Here is a 26224-nt window from a genome sequence, read left to right as displayed (position 1 = left end):
GATCAATGTGCCCCAAGTTGGCCAACTGACTTGAAGTGGACCGATGTGACTACTACTCTGCTCTTTGCATTCATGTTTAAATTTTAGTCCATCAAACTGTTCAAAAGATAAAAGCCAAAAGATATTTCCAAATGAATAAGGTTACTGCCCTTTTGGCTATTATGCATTTTTATTTTCAAGGCATCGTTCAGCCATAGGTCATACAGAATTTTGTAATTAAAGGAAACTTACCACTGCCCGCATGATGAAATCATGCGAGCAGACCACCCAGTAGGCACCTCCTTCACAGGTGCCGAGACCCGTGACGTCACCAATCTCTCTGCACCTATCGCGCATGCGCAGACACCAAGTCTTGCACAGCCGACCGGCAATAGGTGCCGAGAGCTTGGTGACGTCACGGCTCTCGGCACCTGAAGGAGGAATAATTAAACATCGGAAGCCATCGCCAGCCCGAAAATGACGCAGGGTAGCACCGGAGGGCTCATTTAAATATGTAAGAAAATAGTTTTTTAAGCTAAACTAAAGTTCGCCGAGCCTAACAAAACTATGTGCCGGCACTAAGTAGCCTACCAGGTGATTTGCTCGCATGATTTCATCATGCGGGCAGTGGTAGGTTTCCTTTAAGGACAGGACCTCAAAACTGTTTGGGATCCCTTTCTAACAGCGTCAAGTAAAGTTCTTACTCCCATTCCACTAAAGACACCAGTTCCTGGAATGATCCAATGGATGTTTCAGACGTTTGTCACTTGTTGTATAATAGAATTTTTTTTTTTTCAATTCACGACAAAGTGATTGTTTTGTGCATTCGATTTCCTATTAAACTTTATCATGCGACAAAAATATTTTAGATTTTTGAAATAACTTCCTAGTAAAAATGTATTCAGTTAACGTCAAAGATAACACGTTCTTTCATTCACAAAATACAAAGCTGGGTACAGATAATACATGTTGCAAGATCTGCAGAGGCGAAGGAAGTCGGTCACGATAAAAAACATTTTCTGAGAAGTGGTTTGGGGGGGACGTTCCTGGTTTTAAACAAAATATTCACTGCCCAGAATTGACAAAGATAACAACAATCTGTTTAGTAGCTGATAAAAGGCAACAATTAGGGTCTTGTGTAGATCATCAGCAATGCACAAGGTCTTATCTGCCAAGTGAGCTCACCAACCACAGACCAGGGCACGTATCCTGCACCTCAGAGACACAAACAAGTGACAGTAACAGTCCTATGTAAGGTAAACACAATACGTAGATATCACTACAACTACTATTCAGCTTTCCACATACAAGTACAGAATACAGCAATATTCCACTGACCCAGCAATTTCCCAATAGTCCAGAATTGTTAAAACTTATGGCCCCCTTGCAAGACTATGAATTTGAAAGATGATATATTCCACCCCAAAGTGTTGGATATCCACCCTCACTGATAGCCAATACAATCAGGGCTAGAGAAAGTTTAAATGAAGCAGTAGTTTCACATGTCTTTTAAAGGGTTTGTCCAGAGACATACAAGTTAGCCCCAATTCACAGGACAGGGGCTAACTTGCTGATTGGCGAGGGTCTCAGTGATAGGACCTCAATGGATCACGGAGAACGGGGGTCCAATGTACCCTTGTCATATCCCAATATAAAGACAGCAGCCAGTATTGTCAAGAACCCAGACCAATCAGCAAGTTAAACTTGTAAGTTACTGGAGAACATCCCATTCAAAATATATGGTACAGACAAACAGAAAAGCGCTGCTCCATATCAGCTCTTGTGTCCAAGGGGAACAGGTGACCAGATATTGAGCCATCTTGAGTTTATTAGCTTTTAGTCTTATTCACGCAAAAATGTTCCATTCATGAGACACAGATAGCATGGTGGACGTATTTCACAGCCTGAAAACTGCTCTGGGGACTGAAGTCCAAGTACCATAGTCATACATTATACAAGATCCCCAGTGGACATCCGTGCTTGTTACTAGATAATAAGGCAATAATTGGTCAATAAACAAGCTACAAGTAAATTTGACTATAACAATCTAACCAATAACAACCTGTTTTTCTCCCCAAATGTGTTTTCCACAGCTTAATAATTTCTGGAAATGTTTCAGGGTTTCCTTCACATGTCAGGCTATAAACAGTTCAATAAAAACAGGAAATTGTGTTATACATAGTTTGAGGAGAAGAGCTTGTGTGTAACGCTGTACTCGAGTAATGGGCGGCTACAGTGTGACCAACTGGTGCGGAACTTCTACAATATCAGTCACCATAATGAACTAACAGGAAATGAAATTAGAAAGCAGCTCAAAGAGCACAACAATAAATTATCTATCTACAATGACAATAATAAGAACCATCTCTCTTGTAGCTCTGCATATGTGCTCAGAACCAGAATATAATAGATTGAAGAGAGAAGGTACATTGGAACTCGGGACAGTCTCATAAGTTTTTGCTTTCATGAAAATTGGGGATCCCCCTCGATTGATATTCTATTACTATAGTGGGGTATATGTAATGCGACAGCCCTGATAATACAACTCCTTTAAAGTCTAGATATGTAAGAGTCATTAGCAATGTCTATACTTTCCATTGAATTCAGTTGCAAAATGAATAAGGTCCTGCAACTCCCTGGAATAGTAGGGCCACCAACATATTAGTTATTTATGCCATAACTTATTTATGTGCCATTATATTCATTGATAGGAAAAAAATCCTGAAAACACACAATCACAATTTTCATTGTGGCAGAGAAATGGGAAAAGACCATAGAAATATTATATTTTGGAATTAACAGAGGAGTTTCCATACCAAATATTTTCTAATTAATCACTTCCCTTTTCTTTATTGAGATAAACAGAATAACGAAGTGGCACTCACTGGAGTAATCCTTCAGAACTTTAATAGGTGTGCGGACATGTGCTGATAGCCCTCTTAGAATATGAGTGATGGAAGCATTTCCTATTGCAGGAGGATATGGAGTTCCCCAGAACCACACAAAAACATAGCAGTTCACGAACTGGTTTTATTTAATAGTAAAGTAGCCTTGACTTTGACAAGAGGTTCTTCAATGAGGGCTGAAATAGACGACCTACCAAATCAAATGACAACAAAGTAACAAGCGTTATCTGCCCTCCTTTTCATTATACTTTGGGTCTAAGAAGGGATAATGTCTTCCACAACCTGCTCAACCAATGCATAGGTCCCAGTGTTGCACCAATGGCTTAGGATCAGCAATGTCCAGATACTCGGAAGGGGCTTATGGCTGCACTACAACGACATAGTTGGCCCCAAGAAATCAATTTGTATTTCTTATACATTTATGAACAAGATTCATAATCATAGTCCAAATCCTTCCATCTCTTGACTATAAGGTGAGGAACAATTGTAGAACACAAAGTAAACTCATAGAACAATCCACTCGGTTCTCCAGAAGGAATACCCTGGTGTCTGTCCCTTCTCCCCATGATTCCACTATTGACTATGTGGACAGAATGTGTACATAAGGAGAATACAGTGGGCAAAAAAAAAAAAAAAATTATGGATTTTAAAGGTCTTGGAAAAAAGAAAAAAAAAAGGCAAAATAGGAACTAAAATATGTCCGAACAGCGGGTGATACTGTGAAGCTTTGACTAAAGTCCGCAGGTGAAAAGCAGAGTGAAAAAGGATTGGCAGTGATGTGTCAAAAAGCTCCTCTTTAATTGGTCAGTGCATTGAGGACAGAGAAAAAGTATTCCAGGTACTTCCCAGTGTTGGAGGGTAAAGTCACATCCTCCAGGGGGTCATTGCATTTGCTTAATAATCATCACATAAGTACATGTAGATGCAGTATAGGATTAAACGTTAAAGGGAACAGGAGAACAACAATGACCTTGTAAATTCTAGAAGATTACGTTTTACACGGCAATAGAGCTTGGAATGTGGTATACAAATGACCTTTAAGGAGTCAAAGGGACAGTAGAGAGATGTTTTGATAGACACCCATGGTCCAGGCTCATCATCAAAAGCTTGGGATTGTCCTATAATAGATACAATTTTTCATAAATTTTTCTCCACCCCGATGACTCCTTAGGCCATTTGAAATTCTATTTCTGAGCAATACAGTATCTCCCAGAATATAGTAGGCCATTGTCATAAGCTTGATTGTCTCGTGGACCTAAATCCTAATGACAGATTCCCTTTATGGTCTTGCAATGACTTGCAAACGAAATATCTCCTGTAGAAATTTATTGTAGTACAAGTTACTATGGTCCTATTGTTTATATAAAAGGACAAATATAATTTCATTTCGCTTTATGTTGTCAGCATCCCATCGGGCAGGCAAATATCAATAGGAAAACTAGACTCAGAAAAAAAAAAAGACTACGCAGATGGAAAATAAAAAATAATAAAATAATATGGATAGAACATGCGTGCACAATGGCAACCTGTGGCTCTCCAGATGTTTCTATACTACAAGTCCCAGCATGTACTGTCAAACAGAGCCTCCACAACAGCTGGCGAGCCTCAGGTTGTCTACCTCTGCTCTGTATTCATAAACCTGCTGCCAGCATCATTTTCAAGGTATTAAATCAGGAAAAAAAAAGGAAGAACAGAAAATATTTACATACAAAAATATGCCCAAGGGATGAAAGCAAAAGCCACCACGGCCCGCAGAGCTGCTCCGTTCTATGCAACGAATCAGAAATCTGAGAAAAATATGTTGTCTGACAATAATATGACTGCAACTACCACTGTAACCCAGCTTTATCGGAGTCCTGAAATATAAAGCAGTCTAGTTGTACAGCAGTACTTAAATAGTTAAGCAGTTTGGCATTATGTAGTCTGGGAAATCTGATGGGGATAGAATTCCTAGAAACACTGGGTCTGTACAGCGGTGAATAGAGGCTGCACAGCCTCCAATGGAATATTTTTGCTGCCCGATATGTAACTGGAGGTACAGACAGGGACAGTAAAAGCTGTAATGCACCGTAAAATAAATGTTATTACAACTCCATAACAAGCAGAGCCATATGACAGCCTTGTGATAGGAAGACAGATGTTAGACTGCAGTGCCACTTAGATGATAAATATTAAAGTGGAGAAATAAAGGGAAACTATTCAATAGCAAAAATTCCCTGTGTGCTGTTTGTATCTTGAGAGTACAAAAAAAGCCCTGATAGTAATCCAATACGGATGGAAAGTACCTAGCAGTTATCAACCTCCTCCTGAAATACAAAACCGTAATGTTATAAACGTGAAAAGTCCTCAACCAAGAAGGAGAGATAACAAAAACAGATTCTCTTATGCTCACACGGAAATATTGGGGCACGTTTACCAAGCCCCTCTGCCAGTTTTCTGTTGGACTTTGCACGTTCTTTATAGTACAGACTACTTGCACCGGTATTTACGAAGGGTCCGCGCGACAGTCTTGTGGCGCTGCTGCACTATACCTAATGCAAAACAAATTTCTGTACTGAAGGGGGCGTTCCGTTGCGCAGTCGGACCTTGCACCAGATTTAACATACAAAATCCAACAGAATTTGCGCCAAAAAAAAAGTGGTGCATTCTGTCGGAGCAGTGCAGGGGGCACAAGATTCATGAAGAATGGGCGCCAGAAATCCTGAATCTGGCGCCCCTGCCATATACACAGGCAAACTGCACAAAGTACAATTATAGTAGAGTTATAGGTTTTGGAATAAATGGCATGACATAACAAGTGACTGACAGTGAGGCATGGGGGGCAGTGACAAAGGGCTAGTGATGATGTGGCATCAGAAAAGGTTTTCAACTTAACAGAGTACCTTGTCATGACAAACCACGTCTACTATCTTTTGGTAGTAAACCTCAAAAATACACTATGAAAAGGCAGCAGACTGATAATATATGAGCTTATAATATATGACCAACTTATCTCTACCCCCTTCCTGTAACATCCCAATGATGCCCATTTTCATTAGCCACTCCAAATTATTCTCCTTCTTGTGGTTCCCTTTGTATAAAATTTCTGTAGAACACACCCCTGTGAACTCCATACATAGAACGACCAAATGTGGCCCATCAACTAATATTAACGTCATTCTTTAGTCCCCTTCCATACAACATCCCCCTTCATTTTAACCCACAGTTATACTGCCCAGTTTATGTAGCTCCGCCCACTGATGTCCTCTTTTCTGTAGCCCCACCCCCCACGATTGCATAAAACCCCTTAATAATAATAATTTATTTATGTAACATCTACAGATTACGCAGCGCTGCGCAAAGCATGCAAACTTTATAATACCCTCTTTTCTTTTAGGAGACCGATCCAGAAATCCAGGAGAGTTGGCAAAATCCCAATGCAGAATTCTTTAAAAGGATGATCCAAAACTGAACACAGAACATATTTACTAAAAGTACAATAGACAATGATTTACGTCATCATAGACAGAGTCAATAAAATCTGACAAAAGTCAATGCCAGAAGCAAAGACTCTTCAGGTTATTCCTAATTTTTGTCAAGTTTGATAAAAGTATATTTTTTATAACAAAAATTACAATAAATTAACCGTTAAACTGAAGAAATTGCCAGCATTCGTTCTTTGCGGTGTTAAAGGGAAGCTGTCACAAGGAATTCAAGTTTTAGCTGATGACATATTCATCTGCAATCATAAGTTCTGAAATGCCTTTATTGACATTTTGATCATTTCAGTACTTTATAAAAGTCCAAAAAAACAACAACACGACAGTAGGAGGTCATTTTTTTCAGCCTTTCTCCGGAAACCTATATATTTTTTATAGGAACGCGGACAACCCCTTTAAGTTGAATTTGTATGCAAGACAGAACTAGTATATTTTATAATTGTAGGTCCAGACAAAATTTTGAAAATCCATTTAAAAAATGCTTAGTCATGGGAACAAGGATTATCACAAAAAATTAATTACAGACACTTGACAGCTGATTATTGCAGCCTGGGAGTCAAGTAAAGCATCCAGAGAGCTTCACCAGAGGTCACAGTGGGCAGAGAGGTCATTGAATACCACCATCTAGCCAGTTATATATGGACATTCTATAGATTGGTGATCATAAAGTGGTCTGAGATGTGCACAGCATTTGTACCACAGCTAGAAATTTCACACTACACTTCCGAAAATCCAAACTGCTCATAGATCCGTTACGTCTAGGTAGATTACTCATCTTAAAACTTTCATAACAGTTATCAAGCAAATGTGACTTCTGCCTCTTCCCTGAGGATAAATTGCAAATTTATTTGAAACAAAGGTGGTCATACTGGTCGTGAGCCTCTACCCACACAGCAAGTCCCACATCACTGACACGCAGGGGCCGAGATGTGAATCATCAATGTACTGAATGAGGCACACCAAACAAGAGAACTGATGACTCAAGCGTGTCTCATACTATCGAGCATGACAGTAGAATACTAAAGTCAGAGAAGGGCTACGGCACGCTGTCAAGAGAAGATTAAGCTATACTCTACACAATCTATACTGGTAGTCCATAAAGTAAGCAAAACAGACAACGAAGAGCAGGAAGAACAAAATGAGTGCACTGTACACAAGTCCGATGTGTAAGAGACCCTCAAATGGGGAGACATGCCAGCGCCAGATGATATCAAATCAGCAACAGTCAACTCCCAAGGAGATGTGACTGGACCTGCTGAGTGCCTACCCGTTTCAGGTCAGTGGTGGCGAACCTATGGCACTGGTGCCAGAGGTGGCACTCGGAGCACTCCTTGTGGGCACCCAGGCCATCACCCCAGAACAGAGTTTCCAGACAGGACTCAAAACCACCTCCTGCAGTCCTTGGCCACCCAGGATGTGCTGTGATCAGTGCTATTTTAAAGCTACACATCCTTAGCTGCCTGGGACTACAGGAGGAACATGGAGGTGCAGACAAGGCTGCTTTATTATTGGAGCTCCTGCTCTGGGCCTCCGCAATTCTTCCTGTTCAGGGGACTCTGGAAGCTACAATAATAGTCAGAATTTCTCCTCTTTCTCTTAATTGTATTGGAGTCCTCAGGATGCCAATACAATTAAAAGCCGTTGCAAAACAGGTAGCAACATGTCACTTCTTAAATTGCCATGTTGGCACTTTGCATTTAAATAAGTGGGTTTGGTTGTAGTTTGGGCACTCGGTCCCTAAAAGGTTTGCCAACACTGGCCTAGGTAGCTGCAGCTTATAGAGGGTTTTTTTGTATTTTTAGGAGTTGATGCTCGCTTATGCCTTCTCCACAGACTCCAAACCAGGCTGCTGCTTTCTTGGCATTGCTGATGTGAAGACAATGGGCAGGGCCAAGAAACAAAAAAAAAAAAAAAGACAGGTGTACTCAAATGCTGAGCTGAAAAGGATAAGTTCATAAGGACTGTACACAAGATATATTGTGGATCCAAAAATCTATGACACAAAATTTGGTCGGGTGAAAGGAGTGGTCTTTACAAAGGTTTAGCTATATTTTATTTCACTTTTATTATGACTATAATATTTGGGCACTACATGATGCATTATTATAAGGTGTTGTCACTAGCAGGTCCCGCAAAATGCCATTACTTGACCCATCACCAGTGAGCAATATTTCCAGAAATCTGCAGTCACATGAGAGTCAAAAGCCTCCACTTTTGCAGATATTTGGCTGATGTTGAAATATGGGGGTATCACGGAGGTCACATTTTTTCCCTCCTTGCTTTGAGCCCATTGATTTTGACAACAGCCAAAAAGAAAGTCCAGAATATTCTCTTCCCCATTACCAGCACCATATCCCAAATATTTCTAGTTCTAAAGGACCTCCAAAATGATTTACAAATTTCTGAAGGATATCAGCAGATCTATGCTAGTAAAGCTGTAGAGTTAAGGTTTAGGAGGTCCTTTAAATTCCTAAAAAAAACTATTAATTAGCAGATTCCGCCACAGGAGCTTGGTTTGTTTTGGGTTTCTGAGCGTTCTGAGGTCATAGCATTTCCCAGGAAAGTGAGCATGATCCTACCTGTGCAGCACATTATCTCATCATCTGTTATAACAATTTAGTTTTATTTGTGCCCAGACAATGCTAACACACAAAACAAGAATCTGAGACCTGTTTTTCAGACATGCCCTTCTTGTACAGGTTGCCCCCTACTTAAGAACACCAGACTTACAGACCACCCCTAGTTATACTAACCATGTTTCATTGCAGCCAATTGGCAAGATCAAAAAAAGTTTTTTTTGGCTGATCAATGTACACTTAACTTTCAACTCTCTCCAGAGATGCTCTGGTTGGGCCAGTTAAGAATGGTCACAGAGTTGTTCTGAAGCCACTGCTTTGTTATTGTCTTGTTAAAAGGTGAACCATTGGCCCAGAACACTATGGAAGAGGATTTCATCCAGAATATCTCTGAATTTGGCCGCATTCATCTTTCCTTAAATTACAACCAGGTGTTCTTCACAATAGTATGTGAAGAACACATTGCAGATGTTTAACAGGGGTCATTCTCCTTTGTGAAGTTCCACGAATATTCCATTGAATAAAAAAAAATGAAGAAACAGGACTGGCTTCGTTATTTCTCAATAAAATGCACATTTTATTGGTCCCCTTGAAAAATGCTCGAGTCTCCCATTGACTTTAATGAGGTTCGTTATTCAAAACGAGCACTCGAGCATCGGAAAAAGTTCGACTCGAGTAACGAGTACCCGAGCATTTTAGTGCTCACTCATCTCTAGCTGCAATGAAAAAGAACCATTTTTTAAACGGTCTGAATACATTCTGTACCCACTAAGTGTCGAACCCCTTTAAGGATAGATTAATATCTTTAACCAGGAAAAACCTTTCAAGGCACTTGGCAAATTTGTTCCAAAAGAACATCAGTTCATCTGATTAAGGTTATTTAGAGAATGGAAACATGGATTTCTACAAAAAATGAATAGGAGCATACAGAAATTTCTGCAAAAAATCAGCAATGTGTAAGTTCACACCCATGTGCTTAGTGACAGATGGCGGTTGCGGCAAATATTTAGTATCACAATGAAGTTGTTGCTCAAGGAATGTAATAAGCTCAACATGAAGCAGTTTTGCCCTTGAGCCATAGCCTAATTTGTTAAGTGTAACAAAAACAGAAGCCAGATAAGAGCCGCCCCCCCAACTCCAAAACGGTACTGTTACCCCAGGGCAGCAGAATCTTTAGGACTATCCCAGCCACTATTGCTCAAGTTACTGAAGGTATCACACTTCATTACCTACAGAATGGAATGCCTCAGTGCAAAATGATGTCCCAGATATGCCCCAATGCCAGGTTTGGATGGTTTTACATTTACCATTATATCATAGGGAAGGCTCCCCAAATTTGTCAACCATTCCGTTGTCCTGTATGCAAGCGAAAATCAACCCATTACCCTTAGTCTATACTGAAACAACCATTACACATTCAAGGGAAACACAGTCTCAAATTGCATCCCAAATTATGATCAGGTTTCACAACAAAACCCTACTTTTAGAGATACATACACACACACACACACACAAACAAACGGCAGGTCGCTAACAGTTAACACTGTACCAGGATCTCATCTTGGGAATGACTGCCCTCTCAGTATATCACTGCTGCTCATTGTCAGCTCCTAAATTCCCCACACACAATTCTCATGGCATCTCCTTCACAAAGTGAGAAAATTATCAAGATTTTGAGGTACATGTGAACACTATTGTTCGCACCCAGTCACAAACACTTCTCTCTTTATCAAAGTCTTTTACCACCTCCGGATGACTTTCAATAACTTCTCAGATCATTCTGTATAATCACGAATGCTAGAAGATTCCAGTTCTTAAATAAAGCAGATCATTCTAATGATCTGATAACCTGCCTTAAAGGGAGTGATAACAGCTTTGGAAAGCTCATAAAGTGCTCTACACACACAGATCTTTCATGCTTCAAAGATAGCTATCAATTTAAAGAAAACATAGATTTTATTCTTTATACAAATTAGCGCACAAGGGGAGTGGCTACAGCATTTGTGCACCTATTCCACATATCTGGAAAGCTTACCAAGTGCCCTTCAAATACTTTGGGAATGATTTGGGAGTGGATCTCTTTAAAAGCAAGTAAATCAAAGTCATCTCATTACAAACAACCCCCTGCAGAATGGAGCCTCTATGGCAAGCAGACAATTTTGCTGGGAGTAGTTTGGATCATCTAATTTAGAGGTTGTTCCACAAAGCGTGAGCCGGCATATTGTACAGAACTTACCAAATCGGTCCCTGTCCCCAATAGGGCTCACAATCTAATCAACCTACCAGTATGTTTTGGAGTGTGGGAGGAAACCGGAGGAAACATAAAAACTCTTTGTAGATGTTGACCCTGGGACTTGAACCCAGCAGCGCTGCATGCTGTAATGCTAACCACTATTTGTGATCCATGGCCTCCTTCCTTCTAAAATCAACCTTTAAGATTATGCTGAGCCAGGAGGGCTATGGGAAACCTTAGCAGAGCTCTTCCGTGCTGTAGCTTCACATGTTGTTACACTGAGATTACAGCAGGCAGAAAGAAGGGGGAGGAAGTGCAGAGAGAACAGTGTAACAGCCTGTGCAGATACAGCATGGCCCCCAGAACCTTTCTGGCTCAGGGCATGGATAGCAAATATAAGAAGATTACCACAGTCACCGTGCCTGGATCAATGAGTAAGTGTCTCTGGTTTAGCATGCTTGATTTCGATGGTAGATTTCCTTTAAGTTCCCATATTCTTACACAAGTTTTTAATTATCAAAAAAAAAGAACATACCAAACACTATAAAACTTAACCTGATGTTCTTACCTCGTTTGTGAAGCCAACCTTCTTTTACAATTGCTATTTCATTCATAATGACGGCAATATAACTCAAATTGACAGCTCTCACGAAGATTTTGATTGAAAACTATAGCAGCACAGATCAGTTGTATCTAAAATGAGAAGAAATTAAAAAACAAATAAATATAGTACAAAGTCTTATGGTGTCACAAGAGCAGCATATGGACCCACAAGGAACAGCTTGATCTTTTGGCACTACAGAAGTCAAACATTATGTCACAACACCTAAGCCAGAGCCTCCTTAGGCTAAAATAACACCTAAGAAGTTTTTTGTTTTTTTTTAAATTTTGAGAGGCAGATTTTGTGTTACGTCACTTTTCCTTGAAAGTCATTCCTTTAATATATGAAGCTTCATACACTACGTTGAAGACATCCAGTGGCGTAACTTGAAGCTGATGGGCTCCAGTGCAAAGTCTGTGCCAGGCCCCCTGACTTTAATGTATGGTTCATAGTAATAGTCTTCTCATGTGGGAAAGTGACAAATGATGGGCCCTCTAAGCCTCTTGGCCCAGGTGCGACCTCACGCTCTGCACCCCCTCAAGTTACGCCCCTGAAGACATCTGTAAGGCGAGTTGTAGAGAATTCGCCAATTTGCAGGTCTACCGTAACCTTCATTTATAGACATCCTCCAATTTCAGTTTATGGTCCATCTATGCTAAAAATAGTCATTATTGCTACAATGATAGTAAAACAACACCCGGTGCTGCTCACACATCAGAGTCCAGTTAAGTAACAGTCGACAAAAGCAGATTAAAAGGCTGACACAATTTTCATTGACCCCTTTCCCCAATTTAAAATTTCCTCACTTTATTTAACGGTTGTAACTTAGGCCTCATGCACACAGATATGGGTTTGGGTTGTGTGCTAGCCACTTATTCAACAGCTTTCAAAAGAAGGTGGTTTCCATGGCCCCATGTATGAGCCAACAGTGGTCCTATTCCTGCCCGAGTTTGTCTCTCAGAAGTCTTTTCTACTCTGATTGGCGCATGAGCGGACCTTACACGCCCATGACACAAGAATTGCAAACAGACCATGGGGAAGATAAAACTGATCAGTCTCTTAGAGCAGAACTGTTAATTAGAGCTCAGATTTCATTCTCCTACAACTATTTATAAAATTAACGCTGACCTCTGATTGCTTTCCATGGTCAACGAGAACAGTTTTACCTCAGTTCTCCCCCGATGAGTCCGTTGCACATGGCCAGTGAAAAAGCACACATTCATGTTTAGGTAGCCTAAGGCCTAGTTTTTTTCCCGCCAGCTTGTTAGGAGACTACTGTTTACTTCATATCCATGACCAATTGATATAAATATGTAATTTGATCGAATATCTCTAAACTGCTTCATTAAAGGATATCTACCACCAGATTACAGGCCAGTGGTTTTTTATCAATTCTGAATTACAGAGAAAATAACTTTGTAAAAATATGCAACATGTGTAACATCACTGAGCACCTCATAGCTTCCCTGACAACTAATTATACACTCCACCCCACCCCCGCCCTGTCCACTCGTCACAGACAGCTGACCACGACAGCCAGCTGCCTGCAAAGCTTGCGCATGCGTAAGCCCACCATTCCTTACTCAGCCGCACTGCAAGCTGCTGGCCCACAAGGAATGGTAACTGCGAAAATTGCGGATAGCTGAAGAGTGGACAGGGGAAGGGGCATGCATAATTAGTTGTTAGCTGAGCCATGAGGCACTCAGGTGATGTCAGACTGAGCATCTCCGGCTCATTTGCATATTGTTACAAAGTTTTTTTTCCTCAGAAGACATAACTAATAAAAAACACTGCCCACACCCTCTACTGGTAACAAGTAAGCAAATTAGGACAGTCTACCACCAGTAATCTGGTGGCAGATGCATCATCCCAATGGCCGCACACCACTTCTTCTATCCAATATTCTACTAGTAAATGTTTGTGCGAGGACTGAATAAATACCAAATTTGTGTACAGTAAATATACATTCAATGGCGTTTCCTTCACATCAAACACATCTCATTGAAACCATTTTCCCTCATAAACATCATTGTATTTTTACTGCTCGCTAGGACACTCAAGTGCTTCCTTGGTAAATACAGGCGGTCCCCTACTTAAGGACACCCGACTTACAGACAACCCATAGTTACAGACGGACCCCTCTGCCCACTGTGACCTCTGGTGAAGATCTCTGGATGCTTTACTATAGTCCCAGACTGCAATGATCAGCTGTAAGATGTCTGTAATGAAGCTTTATTGATAATCCTTGGTCCAATTACACCAAAAATTTTGAAACTCCAATTGTCACTGGGGCAAAAGAAAAAAAATTGTCTAGAACTTCAATTATAAAATATACAGTTTCGACTTACATACAAATTCAACTTAAGAACAAACCTCCAGACCCTATCTTGTATGTAACCCGGGGACTGCCTGTAGTAGCTCATCATACAGCCTTTGTCAGCCAGGGCACGAGGTAGGTGTTTATCTCGCAGCTGGTAACCCTCTCTGAGCACCGCTGCTTAATATGTTGTCCACAAGATATTAACCATGTTAATATGTGCTCATGAAAGCTTAATTAAATAAAATTAAAAAATAAAAGAGAAGGGGGCTGAAACCTCAGTCATATAGAACTTTTATGGTGGCAGCCAAGAAGGAATATGGACAATCGGCATTATTGACACCTGATGTTAGGTTACCCAGAGCTAGAAGCAAGGCCTCCTTCAACCACTCATCCCACCATGAGAAAAAAAAAATGCATGGTTGACCCTATTATTGCACATATCGGGTTAATTATATGGTACAGAGAGAAACCAACCAGTAACCTCACTAATAGGTGCCCCCCCCCTCGCCAATTGTTTGCCGCTTCATGGTAAGTATCCCTGGATCCTGATCTAAAAAAAGCACAATTCTAAGACAAAAGCCATTCAGTCGAATACGGACAGGGCCTCTCAGCTTTTTCCTGGCTACACCAGTGAGTGAAAGGAACCCAAGTGGCAAGGATTAGGCAGCAGACAACTTCTGTGAATAGGACTGGTAACATTTGTATGCAGTTATATAGCAGGTCATCAGCATCAATTTTTCAGCTGGGCCCTCGGCACCTCAGTCTGACTAAAATTATGCCATGCTCAATCAGATTTAATATTACAAAAAGATTCCCCCTCCCCCCCCCCAGATTATAGCTATTAGGCTACATTTACACAAACATTATTTTTGACCACATGCCAGCCATTGTGTCAATAGCTAGCACTTGGCCCAGGTATTTTTATGGGTTCATATACAGTCCCTGTGTATGGGCAGTCTGTTTCTATTCTCATTGGAGCGCGAAGGACCTCACGTGCCAACAACAAGTGGGACACAAACAACAGACCATGGGTACAATGCAGCCCGATATCACACACAGTCGTGTACAGGTAGCCTTAGATATCTATGTAATATGGTGTTGGATGTAGGTACCATATGGCAATACAAGACATGCCTATAGCTCGAAAATAAAGAATCGGACACTGTGTGTCTATATAAGACATTGCAGTCAGCTTTCCGCTCTACACCCGAGGCCAATGAAAACTTGATATTTAGAACAATGAGTATAGTCGTTCTTTTCTACAGGCAAGTTGCCCTTTTGCTTGGGATGAATTTATATTGAACAATGTGTATTTTTTTTGCCCATGTAAATGGATGCTGGTTTGGGGCATGTTTGTATATGAACGGTTGTTCATCATTGTCCCCGAGTAAAAATGCCTTAAGGGTGCGACCACACGTTCAGTTTTCCACATGCAGTTTTTGATGCCCAAACCTGGAATGGAATAAAAGCAAGAGGGGCAGCACCTTTCAATTATTTTTTGGCTTTTTATTTTGGCTTCAAAAACTGCATCTGAAAAACTAACATGTGGACGCACCCTAAAAGGCCCTTTGCTCTTTACTATGCACTTAAGGCCTTTACTATATCCTTTACCTGAGAAAAACTCACAGATTATGGAGGTAACCCAAAATGCTCAGTCTTCAGTTAGAGGTCTATCAACCATTTTCCCAAAATGAAAAGAAAAAAAAAAAAAAAAAAAAAAAAAAAAAGGAAATTACAACTACCCTCACATATCAAGATATGCCCCCACAATACAGTCTGTTCTCAAAGACACACAAGGCCAGCACTTGTAAGCAGATTTGTCATTTACTTTTTAATACTGAACTATGTCCTTTTCGTGCAGAAAAATAGTATGTACTGAAGTTCACACCATATCTCGGAGGGAAGACACAGACACCATTGTCTTTTTAGTGTATCACAATTATTGGTGCCCATCAATAACGTGTACAGGCGGTCCCCTACTTAAGAACACTCGACTTACCAACATTCAGAGGTCCGTAACTAGGGGTCGTATGTAATTTACTGTACTTTAGCCCCAGGCTACAATAAACAGCTATAACAGTTATCAATGGTGCCTGTAATTAAGATTTATTGTTAATCCTGGTTCTTATGACAATCCCAAATTTTTAAAATCCAATTGTCACAGAAACCAAAAAAAATTTTGACTGGGGTTACAATAATAAAGTATACGGTTCCAACTTACATACAAACTCAACTTAAGAACAGAACCTATCTTGTATGTAACCCGTAGACTGCCTGTATTAAAATAAAAAAAAAAGTGCATTGAATGTGAAAGTCATATAGACAATCTATTGCTACTGTATCACGCTGTAGAATTCCCGTAAGAATATTTGCATAGAAACAACTTTGAATAATAGTCACAGTATACAGTTAGCCGAATGCTATAAAGGTTTGGAGCAAGTCAAAGAAGTGAAAGGAAATTTACCATTTGTTTTTACGCATTGTGAATAAAACATACCTTGTGAATACTGTAGATACATTAATTCAGAAACATATCTTGTTTAATACAACTATACAATTCAGGACCTTGGGAAAGCTGGGTTGCATGCAGGCTACCTACATAAACACATTACACAGAGCTTCCTGAACTGCCCAGACAGGACTAATCAACCTGACTCATACACAGCAGCTGGGGGATGGTGCAGCAATTGATTACTTCTACCTGTCAGAGACAACACAGTGATTACATCATTCTCTGGAGCAGTGCATAACTAGGGCAAGAGGAGAATTGCTGAGCCGGGCACTGGAGCAACAGAGCCTCATTATCATAACTTTATAATGTTTTTTTTCAACAAAATCGGGATTAAACAAGATATGTTTCTGCATCAGTGTAACAACAGCATTCTCAAGGCAAGTTTAGTTCATATTGCATTAAAACAAAGATTTGGTAGATTTCCTCAAAGTCTTAGCAGGTCATGTGTGTGGTGGGAGAATGTACATTCTATGCATATAAGGATATTGTGTTACTAAACAGTCAGCTCTTCCACCTAGTCATTCATACACAGCACAGTAACACTGCTTATTGCCTGCCATGCAAGGACCTCCTAGTCACAACCTATCAAACTGTACTAGCCTTTCTTCCCTCATGCCAACAGGGAGCAAGTCCATCTCTAGTATCTCCCATCTCTGCTGGTACGCATGCTTCAGTTCAAGCGAGACGATCCGTTCATAGAAAGCAATGGGGGTCAGCTGCGGTTCCGCCTCTCATGAGACCAGAGCTATGAGTTGGGGTACACGTGTGCATAGTGGAAAAACATACCAACAGATGCCAAACAAATGTGTGAAAAAAAAAAAACTGTTGCAGATATCACTGATGCAAAAGTAGTGCTTTTTTGCAGACACATCAGTATGAAGGAGCCCCAAGGATTCACACTGCCATGGTTGATCCATAAAGTGTCCCATTTCTTGCTGGGGATGGGATTCCTTGCATCATGGTGATACATGTAAATATCATGTCTACAGTGTGAGCACTGAGGTCTAAACAGGGAAGCATGGACTCCTTACTTCATATCACCAGCAGTGTGGATGGTCCAAAGAACAGGACACTTCAGGGACCAACCACAGCCATGTGAAATGGCTCTTACTGTGTCTGTACCACATCAATTACATGATGGAAATTTTTCTTGTTTATTCCTCTAATTATTATATTCCATGGATAACGAAAAAATTACTAGAATAAGAATGCAATAGGAATAACTAATATAAAATATTATAAGTTACACAACCAATGTACGATTTTCTTGCAATGAAAACAGAGTCACATGCAGGATATGACCTCACCTTGTGTGGCCGAGGGCAGATTACTCTAGAACAGGAATAATGAACCCATTTATTTGGCCTCATGATGTAACAAAGCCTAGGACAGTCCTGCGCTATAGAGCCACATGAGGAAGGAGGCAAATATTTCTATACCACATTTACAGTATCTTGAGCTCTTCATATTCACGCACAACCTTTGTTTACCGATTTCCCTAGAAGTCTGGTCCAAGTACTGTACTATAAACTGTACCCATATGATAGTAACTAGTAATGGGCCAGTTTTTATTTTTCATGCAACCATAGGAACCAATTTCCATTGGTCAGAACCAAGTAACAATCCTATATAACCTTCAGCCCTTTATCCTTAGCCAAGTCTATCATCATGAAGGCATCAACACTTAACTTTGGTTGCAGTGTTTAGAGTTTCACTTCTTCATGTGACCCGAAATTTCTGGTGCACAGGCGTCTGTCAGTGACTCTTGTCTGAAATGGACTATAAGGTTCTGTAATGATAGTTTAGATTTGGACTAGATTTAACCAGGAGTCAAGGTGTGCACTGTGCCGTCACCATAGAGCCAAACAGATTTATATGGCACATTGTGGGACATGTATCTTTATTTTGCCCTTTTCTTTTGTAAAAAAAAAAAAAAAAAATGCATTAGTCTTTTTGGACTATCTGAGCTTTTTTTGGGGACGCCTACACCAGGGTGCTGGTGTTCGTGAGTGTGTGCGCATCTGTTGTAGTGTTCTTCACCCCTATTTATGAACAAATTAAACACAAATTGGAGAACAACTGATCCATACGTAAAAAAGAAAAAAAAAAAAGGAGGTACAAACTCACACAAACACATATGCCCCAATTAATATCAATGGAAGTTTGTGTGTCTGATAAACCTCTCATCTCTGCATCCATTTTCCACATTAATGTCTAGGTTATTTTTCTGTTTTTTCCGTCAATGGCTTCTACAAGCTATAATTTTTTTTTTATTTTCCAGTCACCATTGCTGTATGGGGTCTGTTTTCTTTCAGAATTAAATGTAGTTTTTGAAAGCACAATTTTGGGTTTCATATGTTGAACTTTTATTAACCCTTTCTGTACAGCATATGTAAAAAAGAATGCAAATCTTACACTGTATATATTCACACACACAGACAGACCCGAGCATAAGCCAAGGCACCTAATTCTGCGACAAAAAAACTTGGAAAAGTTATTGACTAGAGTGTAAGCCTATGGTGAAGAATGTAGCAACTACTATCTAAAATAAAATCTCCAGCACTGCCCCCCGCCCTTTTATTGAAAGGCCCAGAACTGCCTCTTTCATGATAAAATAATAAACTGCCTGATGACGTCACGCCACCTCACAGTGCGCATGTGGGCAGAGTCATGTCTATGCTATATTTTTGATTACACATTTGTCGTAAGGGCTGGTATAGAAGTACAAAATATATGTGATTTTTTGTTTTTATTTTTAAGGGGCAGCGATATTTGTGTGTGGGCTTTTTTTTTTTTTTTTTTACGGATAAGTGATAAAACTGAAACGTGAATAAGAATATAAAAAAAAGAAGGGGTTAGTATACAGTCCTTACAAATCACGAATACTATACTGGGAAGAAAAAAAAAAACACAACCAAGTGGGTCAATAAGCCCTAACACGTTAACTTGTGTGTGCTTCCAGCTCTCGCAGGCTGGTCACATTTGCTTCATTTATAGTATGGCTACTACTGCACAAAACAAACAAACTGGCTTCAGCAGTCAATTACGGTAGTTAATGGGTCAATTAAGGTCAGTGATTTCTTCAGGTAACCACATAACCAAACAAAAAAGTTATTACTTTTGGTTCGTTACAAACCAAAATTGAGGAGGAGCGGGCTTCCAATACTAGAATGGGAAACATTTGGAGGGGGGGAATTTGTATAATATACCGGTATATATATATATATTTTTTTTGCTCCTTACAATATTTAATGACATAGTATAATTGTCATTGTATAAACAGTCACTGTAGGAGTTTTATTTCAACTTTTCTTCTGGTCATTTTTGTCCCAGTTCTAATCATTCTGTCCAAAAACATAATCCAGTAATTTATAGAGAAATATAGAGCAAAAACAGAAGGCAACTTATTCCATTGAGTCTAAGCCTGTGCAGTCCTATAAAGTTTTATTTACCTTTGGGAGTTTTTTCTTTCTGTTTTTATCATTACAATCATGCTGGTTCTTTATGTTTCTAATTTCAACAAGTAAATATTTTACAAGTTAGTCATCGCTCACTTGACTACTTTCAGTTTTTTTGCCTTGGGGTGTGCAAGGGGGTTTATTAAAAGGAAAAATGTTAAAACTCACAAAAAAAAAAACCCTTCGTAATATAATAGAATCTGGCAATATACGGTAAGCTTTTACACCTAAGCTTTTATCAATCACCTGCATTTTTTAATCATTCTGTATAGGAAGAAGATAATAAAGTTTATTTGATTCATTTTGACATAAAGCTCATGTAAGTACTTTGGGGACCGGTATATTCTTAGGCATGGGACACAAGACAGTGATTGGTCTGTGAGTCACGGACTGTGCACTTGCTGGATGTTATGGGACAACCACATTTCGAGAAGATGCAAGGAATCCCTTAGGTTCCCAATAATAATAATAATAATAATAATAATCCATAATTTTTTCAGGAGCAAAATCAGTGGCTGTGATCTGCAAGTGGATATCTTGTATTTAATAGGACTTGACTACATATGGCCACTGACACAAGGTGCAAGTGGGAGGGGTTTGGCCACATTGTTTTAAATTAAAAACACCATGCGAGAGTCCGCCCTTACAGATTCCATGTGATTTTCACATTGAATCTTTTCTCAACAATACAATTCAGCAATTTCAGAGCTTTTTACAGCGACCATGTTAACTAACCTATAGGATAAGACTTCATAAAGATCTGTAGAGTTTTATAATACCACCCAAAAAAAATTCCATTTTCAGTTTCTAGAGCCAACCGCAGACTATGCGTATTAATCGTGAATTTTCTTACAGAAATTCCTGTGTGTAATTCAAGTGATTGTAAATTTCCCAAAGTACCTTATATACTCGAGTATAAGCCTAGTTTTTCAGCACAAAAAATGTGCTGAAAAACCCAAACTCGGCTTATACTCGAGTCAAAAAAATAAATATATCTAAACTCACCTTTCCGGCGACCCCTGTATATCTTCTGTGCGATCTGTCCGGCAGCAGCAGGCTATATACACTGGGGCAGGGTCTGGCTGGCTGGCTATATACACTGGGGCAGGGTCTGGCTGGCTGGCTATATACACTGGGGCAGGGGCTGGCAGGCTATATACACTGGGGCAGGGGCTGGCAGGCTATATACACTGGGGCAGGGGCTGGCAGGCTATATACACTGGGGCAGGGGCTGGCTGGCTATATACTGGGGTGGCTGTGACCAATGCATTTCCCACCCTCGGCTTATACTCGAGTCAATAGGTTTTCCCAGTATTTTGTGGTAAAATTAGGGTGGTCGGCTTATACTCGAGTATATACGGTAATACATATAACGGTACATAAAATTCATTAATCGGTATGTCAATTTCCAGCAGCAGATTAACACATTTCTGTGTGCTTTTTTTTTTTTTTATTGAACTGAAAACTCCCATGAAATCCAAAAACAAACTTTATATGGATACAGGATTTCATTTTGATTCAATCTGGGAATTGTAGAAGATCACAAGTGAAAATCAATGTTAACATTCCGTATGCATATCAATACATAACATATCCAATTCCAAAGAAAAGTAGTTAGGACCATAAGGCTAGAGCCAGATCATGGGCCCATCCAGATCCACTTAGTCCTTGGTCACGAACATTAAATTTCAATTAATTTTCCAATAGTCGCCTGGCTAGCGACCAAAAAACCTTTTTGTCCACCAAGGCGAAACAATTACTAAAATATAACTTTTATTAAATTTTGGTTAAGAACAGTGCAATTTGTGTGTTAAAAACGCAAGCAGGTAGTGTCCAAACTCATAAATATGCGTTCATGTTCAGGGATATAGGGAATACTATGATCTAGGGGGGTGGATCAGTTCCCCCCTATTAAACTAACGTCCATGTTAGCAAAAGACTTGCTGATAGGAACAATCCCTATTAGTCCCTATAGGTATGCAAAATATTTAAGGCTCAATTTCCCTCTAACAGTTCCTAGAGTGTTGATTCTCACATAGTCCCTAAGTTTTTAGGAGTTCTAGATCGCTGTCTACTGCTCATTAAAAAAAAAAAAATTCACAATTCAGCTGCGCCCATTCGACATGTTTGGCCGAACTGGCGTCATCAAGGGTATGGGGCTAACTGAACATTTGGTTTGTGTAGAACATTAAAATTTCAAACAAATTTAAACCAATCCCAGTATGTTGAAACATGCTAAAATACAAGAATCTTGTATTTTAGCATGTTTCAATAAAATGTGTGACTTTGAATATATCTTTAAGGCGTGACCTTTTTATGTTTCAAGTATTTGGTGGTATTTGTCGTTGCTGTTGGTAGCTTTCGGTCCTCTACCATACAACTCTAATTTTGGTGTGTACCAATCCAAGTATGTTGTCAAGCATCTCAATTCTTTCCGGATCATGTTTGTTTCATAACCCAGCGTGGTCCAGGTATCATCAAAAGAAAAAAAATGAAAAATAAAAAACTTTGAAGTGTATAATAGTTATTTAAATTCATGGATACATGGATATTAGAAGAGAAGTCATGCAGTGCTTGCCTCAGGATGCTCAGAAATAATCCACCTGCTGCATCCAGGGTGTAGTAAGGCAAGGCAAGGAGTACTAATCTCTCCACCTCCATGACTTTATACAACTAATATACATCTTACTTCAAAGTTGGTTTTCTACAAGTTTCCACTACACTGGTCCAGGAAGCAAATGTTATCTGGAAGGTGTAAAGTTGCATCCCAACATCGTGGTCATAATTTATTTGGTCTCTTTCTGCTGACAGATTCCCTTTAAAAGCAATAGTATTCAAGTCACATTGCATTTCTTCTTATCGGCCCATGTCAGAGATCCACTAAAAGTTTAGCATATCCTAGTTATGTCCATTTTCAAGAAATATTGTTTATGTGCATTTGGCTGTGAAAAAGTGGATATATTTTATTCTTCTACACAAACATGTAAATATAGCCTTAGATTATGGCTACGCTTTAAGATTTGGATATGGATTATGTGTTCTGATCTTTTTATAATCTAACCAACTCTTGGGTGTCATCAAACGCTGACATAGTGGCAGCCGCATGCAGGTAGTACATTGAAGTTTTGGGCGCCCTCTTTTTAAATGACTGGTAATCAATGGTTAGTCTGAAGTCTTCATACCAAAAGCTAAAATATTATACAGGCAGTCCCCGGGTTACATACAAGATAGAATCTGTAGGTTTGATCTTAAGTTGAATTTGTATGCAAGTCAGAACTGTATATTTTATCATTGTAACCCCCAACCAAATTTTTTTTGGTCTCTGTGACAATTGGATTTTAAAAATGTTGGATTGTCATTAGAACCAGGATTAACAATAAAGCTTATTTGCAGACACCTGTGATTACTGTTACAGCTGATTATAGATAGTAGCCTAGGGCTAAAGTACAGTAAATTACCAATATCCAGAGGTCCGTTTGTAACTAGGGGTCTTCTGTAAGTCGGGTGTTCTTAAGTAGGGGACCACCTGTAAATTCATCTCAGTTGAAAGGGGCTGTACGGAGGTTAAAAAACATGGCTGCCATTTTCCAAAAATGCCGCCCTTGACCATGGTTTGTGCTGGTATTGCAGCTCAACCGTAGAGATGAATGGAGCAATACCATGAGTTACCCATGGTCAGGTGTGGTGGTGATTTTCCAACCACCAGACAAGCCTTTTGATTTGATTGTTCTACGTTTCTTGCGTCTTATTCACGAACTGAATCACTGTGATTTTTAATATTCTTTAAAATGATCAGAAAATCAAGGTAAAGATGTGAATAAGCCCTTACTATGTGTAGCACAAGTTATTATATAGTAGTTACTACAGCGTTTCTTAGTTGGGGCTAGCCAGCTGTTTTAAGACTACAACTCCCAGCCACAGACATGTCAGAGTATGATGAGAGTTGTAGATTTGCAACAGCTAGAGAGCCTCAGGTTGAATAACACTAATCTTAATCATGGTTTCTTTAACTCTATATTATTATGTCAGTTTAGTTTGACAGCGCTACGTCAAAACATGTCCACCACTTCACTACGACACGTGTCAGACTGCTGCTTTATAACTCAAGCATTAATGTCCCATATATAACATCGCTAAATAACATCCCATTACTAAATATATGGTCATTGTCCAAAGGCAGCAGCAGGGTTAAACATAAGCCTGCTAGTTATGGTACATATACATTTATTTTCCAGGTAAACATTGGCTTCCTTTCTCTTTCTATTCTCCTGTATTCCTAGAAGGCTGGGTACCAGGAGCAATGATTCTGCTCCACATAGCAGGCTGGTTGCAGAAGCCAGAGTGGGATGTGTCATGGTAAAGCAGCACAGCCATACATATTACAGTATGTACGCAAGAAGTGGGCAGAATTGGGAGGGGTGCATTCAACTGATAGCATTAAACTGGCTGCAAAAAGGTTTAGAAACGTGGAGAATATAAATTACGCTGTGCTAGAACAATGGATACATTGTAGACAATGCATCATATCAGTACAAGATGTCTATTTACATAGAACAGAGGTATATTTATACACAATGTATCAGGGTGACTATGGGCCTGGGAGCATGCAGGAATCTAGTCCTTTATTCTCACCGGTATATGGGAAAACATACAGGACAGCTCCAGCCACAGCCCTAGGAGTAAATACATCCGGCATCACACATTCACCTCCACATGTAATCCAAGCAGTAGGAACCATCCCTAGCACTCAGACACTATGCAGTCTATGTGACAGGGAGGTGGCAAATACACAGTGTGGATGTATTAACCATCCCATATAGCAGGCCAGGGGCTACACTGCAATCTGTACCCTACAGGGGGGTGGGGCACTAGACAGATGGGGGCATTTACAGAAGATGGGCAGGATGATTAGAGGGTCTTGCAGCAAGGCCCTGCATTGATGTAGATGCTGTTACAGTGTGGGTGCATGCATCAGACAGACATACAAGGGAGGGCTGTTGACTTACATGGATGCAAGAGGTGTGTAGGAGCTGTGCCTGCAGGAGAAGGAGAGCCACTGGGCCTAGTGGTGGATTGCAGCCAGCTGAAGCCTCACCATCACCGAGGGGAGCATGAGAGGGAAGGGAGAGGAAAGAAGGAAGGAGGGGGGAGGAGAGGAGAGAGCAGACAGAGAGAGGGGGAGAGGGTGGGAGGAGGAAGAGGGGAAGGATAGGGCTGCTGCTGCTGCTGCTGCTTGTAGTGTTGCTGCTGCTGCAGATTCAGCCCATTGATTGTATGGAGGGATGGGAGGATCTGCTGCTGTCACCTTGCTGCTGCAGGATGAGTCTTCAGCCCTGGATCATCCTTGGTGCAGAGGATCAGCTGCCCCTCACTTGTGCTTTCTCTTCCTCTGTGCCTGCACAGTGTTCAGTAATGTCTCTTCCTCCCTTTGCACAGAGTGATCCTCCTCCTGCCTTCTCTTCCTTTCTCCAGCCTCTCTGTGTATGTGTCTCCCTCTGTGCCTCTTACACCCTCTGCCTCCAAATGACCACTGGGTCCTACCGCCTGCAGCTAGCTCTGTGTGCTAGGAAATCCATCACAGCACTACAAGGGAGGAGTCTGCTCTCTATGTGTGTATACCCAGCAGACAGGTGAGCTTTAACCTCTGAGCTGCTGGAAGAGGACGGCACTGGAGTCACATTGATTTGAAGTCATTTAGAATCATTTCTCAATAGGTTTATATCATGTACATACAGTTTTATAGTTATATGTAGGTAAATGCATGTCCAGGGATAGGGAAACACTGACAATATGATATAAGAGAAACAAATAAGAACATTGTAACTATGCCAAGCGGTAAAGAGTTGTGCACTGTGACCTAACTAATGGTCATAGTGGGCATCAAAGATATAACTAGGGGCAGGGTGCCAACAGACTCTAGGGTCATGAGATACAGCGCTAGATAAAGCTGGCCACACGCTTTAGACAACTCTCAGTTAAACATTAAAAGGGATGTCAACTTTTGGAGAGTAAAAGAACTGGACCGCACATCCACACATTATCCATTGATCTATAGTAACAAACTTGAGGTTCTTAGTTAGATTTTGATCTATTGCATCAGACCACTTCACTGTGACCTTGTGCTATTGTAGCCTCTCGGAAATAGAAAATTATATAATGT

The 26224-nt window shown here is 40.2% G+C and overlaps 1 protein-coding gene across 4 annotated transcripts in view; it reads right to left on the bottom strand.

Moving 5' to 3' along the window:
- The window catches only part of LOC140069790 (RAC-alpha serine/threonine-protein kinase), an 85860-nt gene extending 60294 nt beyond the window's left edge, over positions 1-25566 (bottom strand). For 2 of the 4 annotated variants that reach the window (XM_072115891.1, XM_072115894.1), the window contains exons 1-2: positions 25071-25303; positions 11742-11866 (exon numbers count right to left, since the gene is read on the bottom strand). In XM_072115891.1, the coding sequence (XP_071971992.1) occupies positions 11742-11787 (46 nt within the window). In that variant the 5' untranslated portion in view covers positions 11788-11866; positions 25071-25303. Of the gene's footprint in view, positions 1-11741; positions 11867-25070; positions 25304-25369 lie in introns of those variants that run through there. The other 2 variants (XM_072115892.1, XM_072115895.1) reach the window with 2 other exon arrangements.
- Positions 25567-26224: the final 658 nt, after the last annotated feature.

This window comes from Engystomops pustulosus, chromosome 7, assembly GCF_040894005.1.
Source record: "Engystomops pustulosus chromosome 7, aEngPut4.maternal, whole genome shotgun sequence".
Lineage (NCBI taxonomy): Eukaryota > Metazoa > Chordata > Amphibia > Anura > Leptodactylidae > Engystomops > Engystomops pustulosus.
The sequence above is the reverse complement of the archived record's forward strand: the minus strand, read 5'-3'. Positions and strand labels throughout refer to the sequence as shown.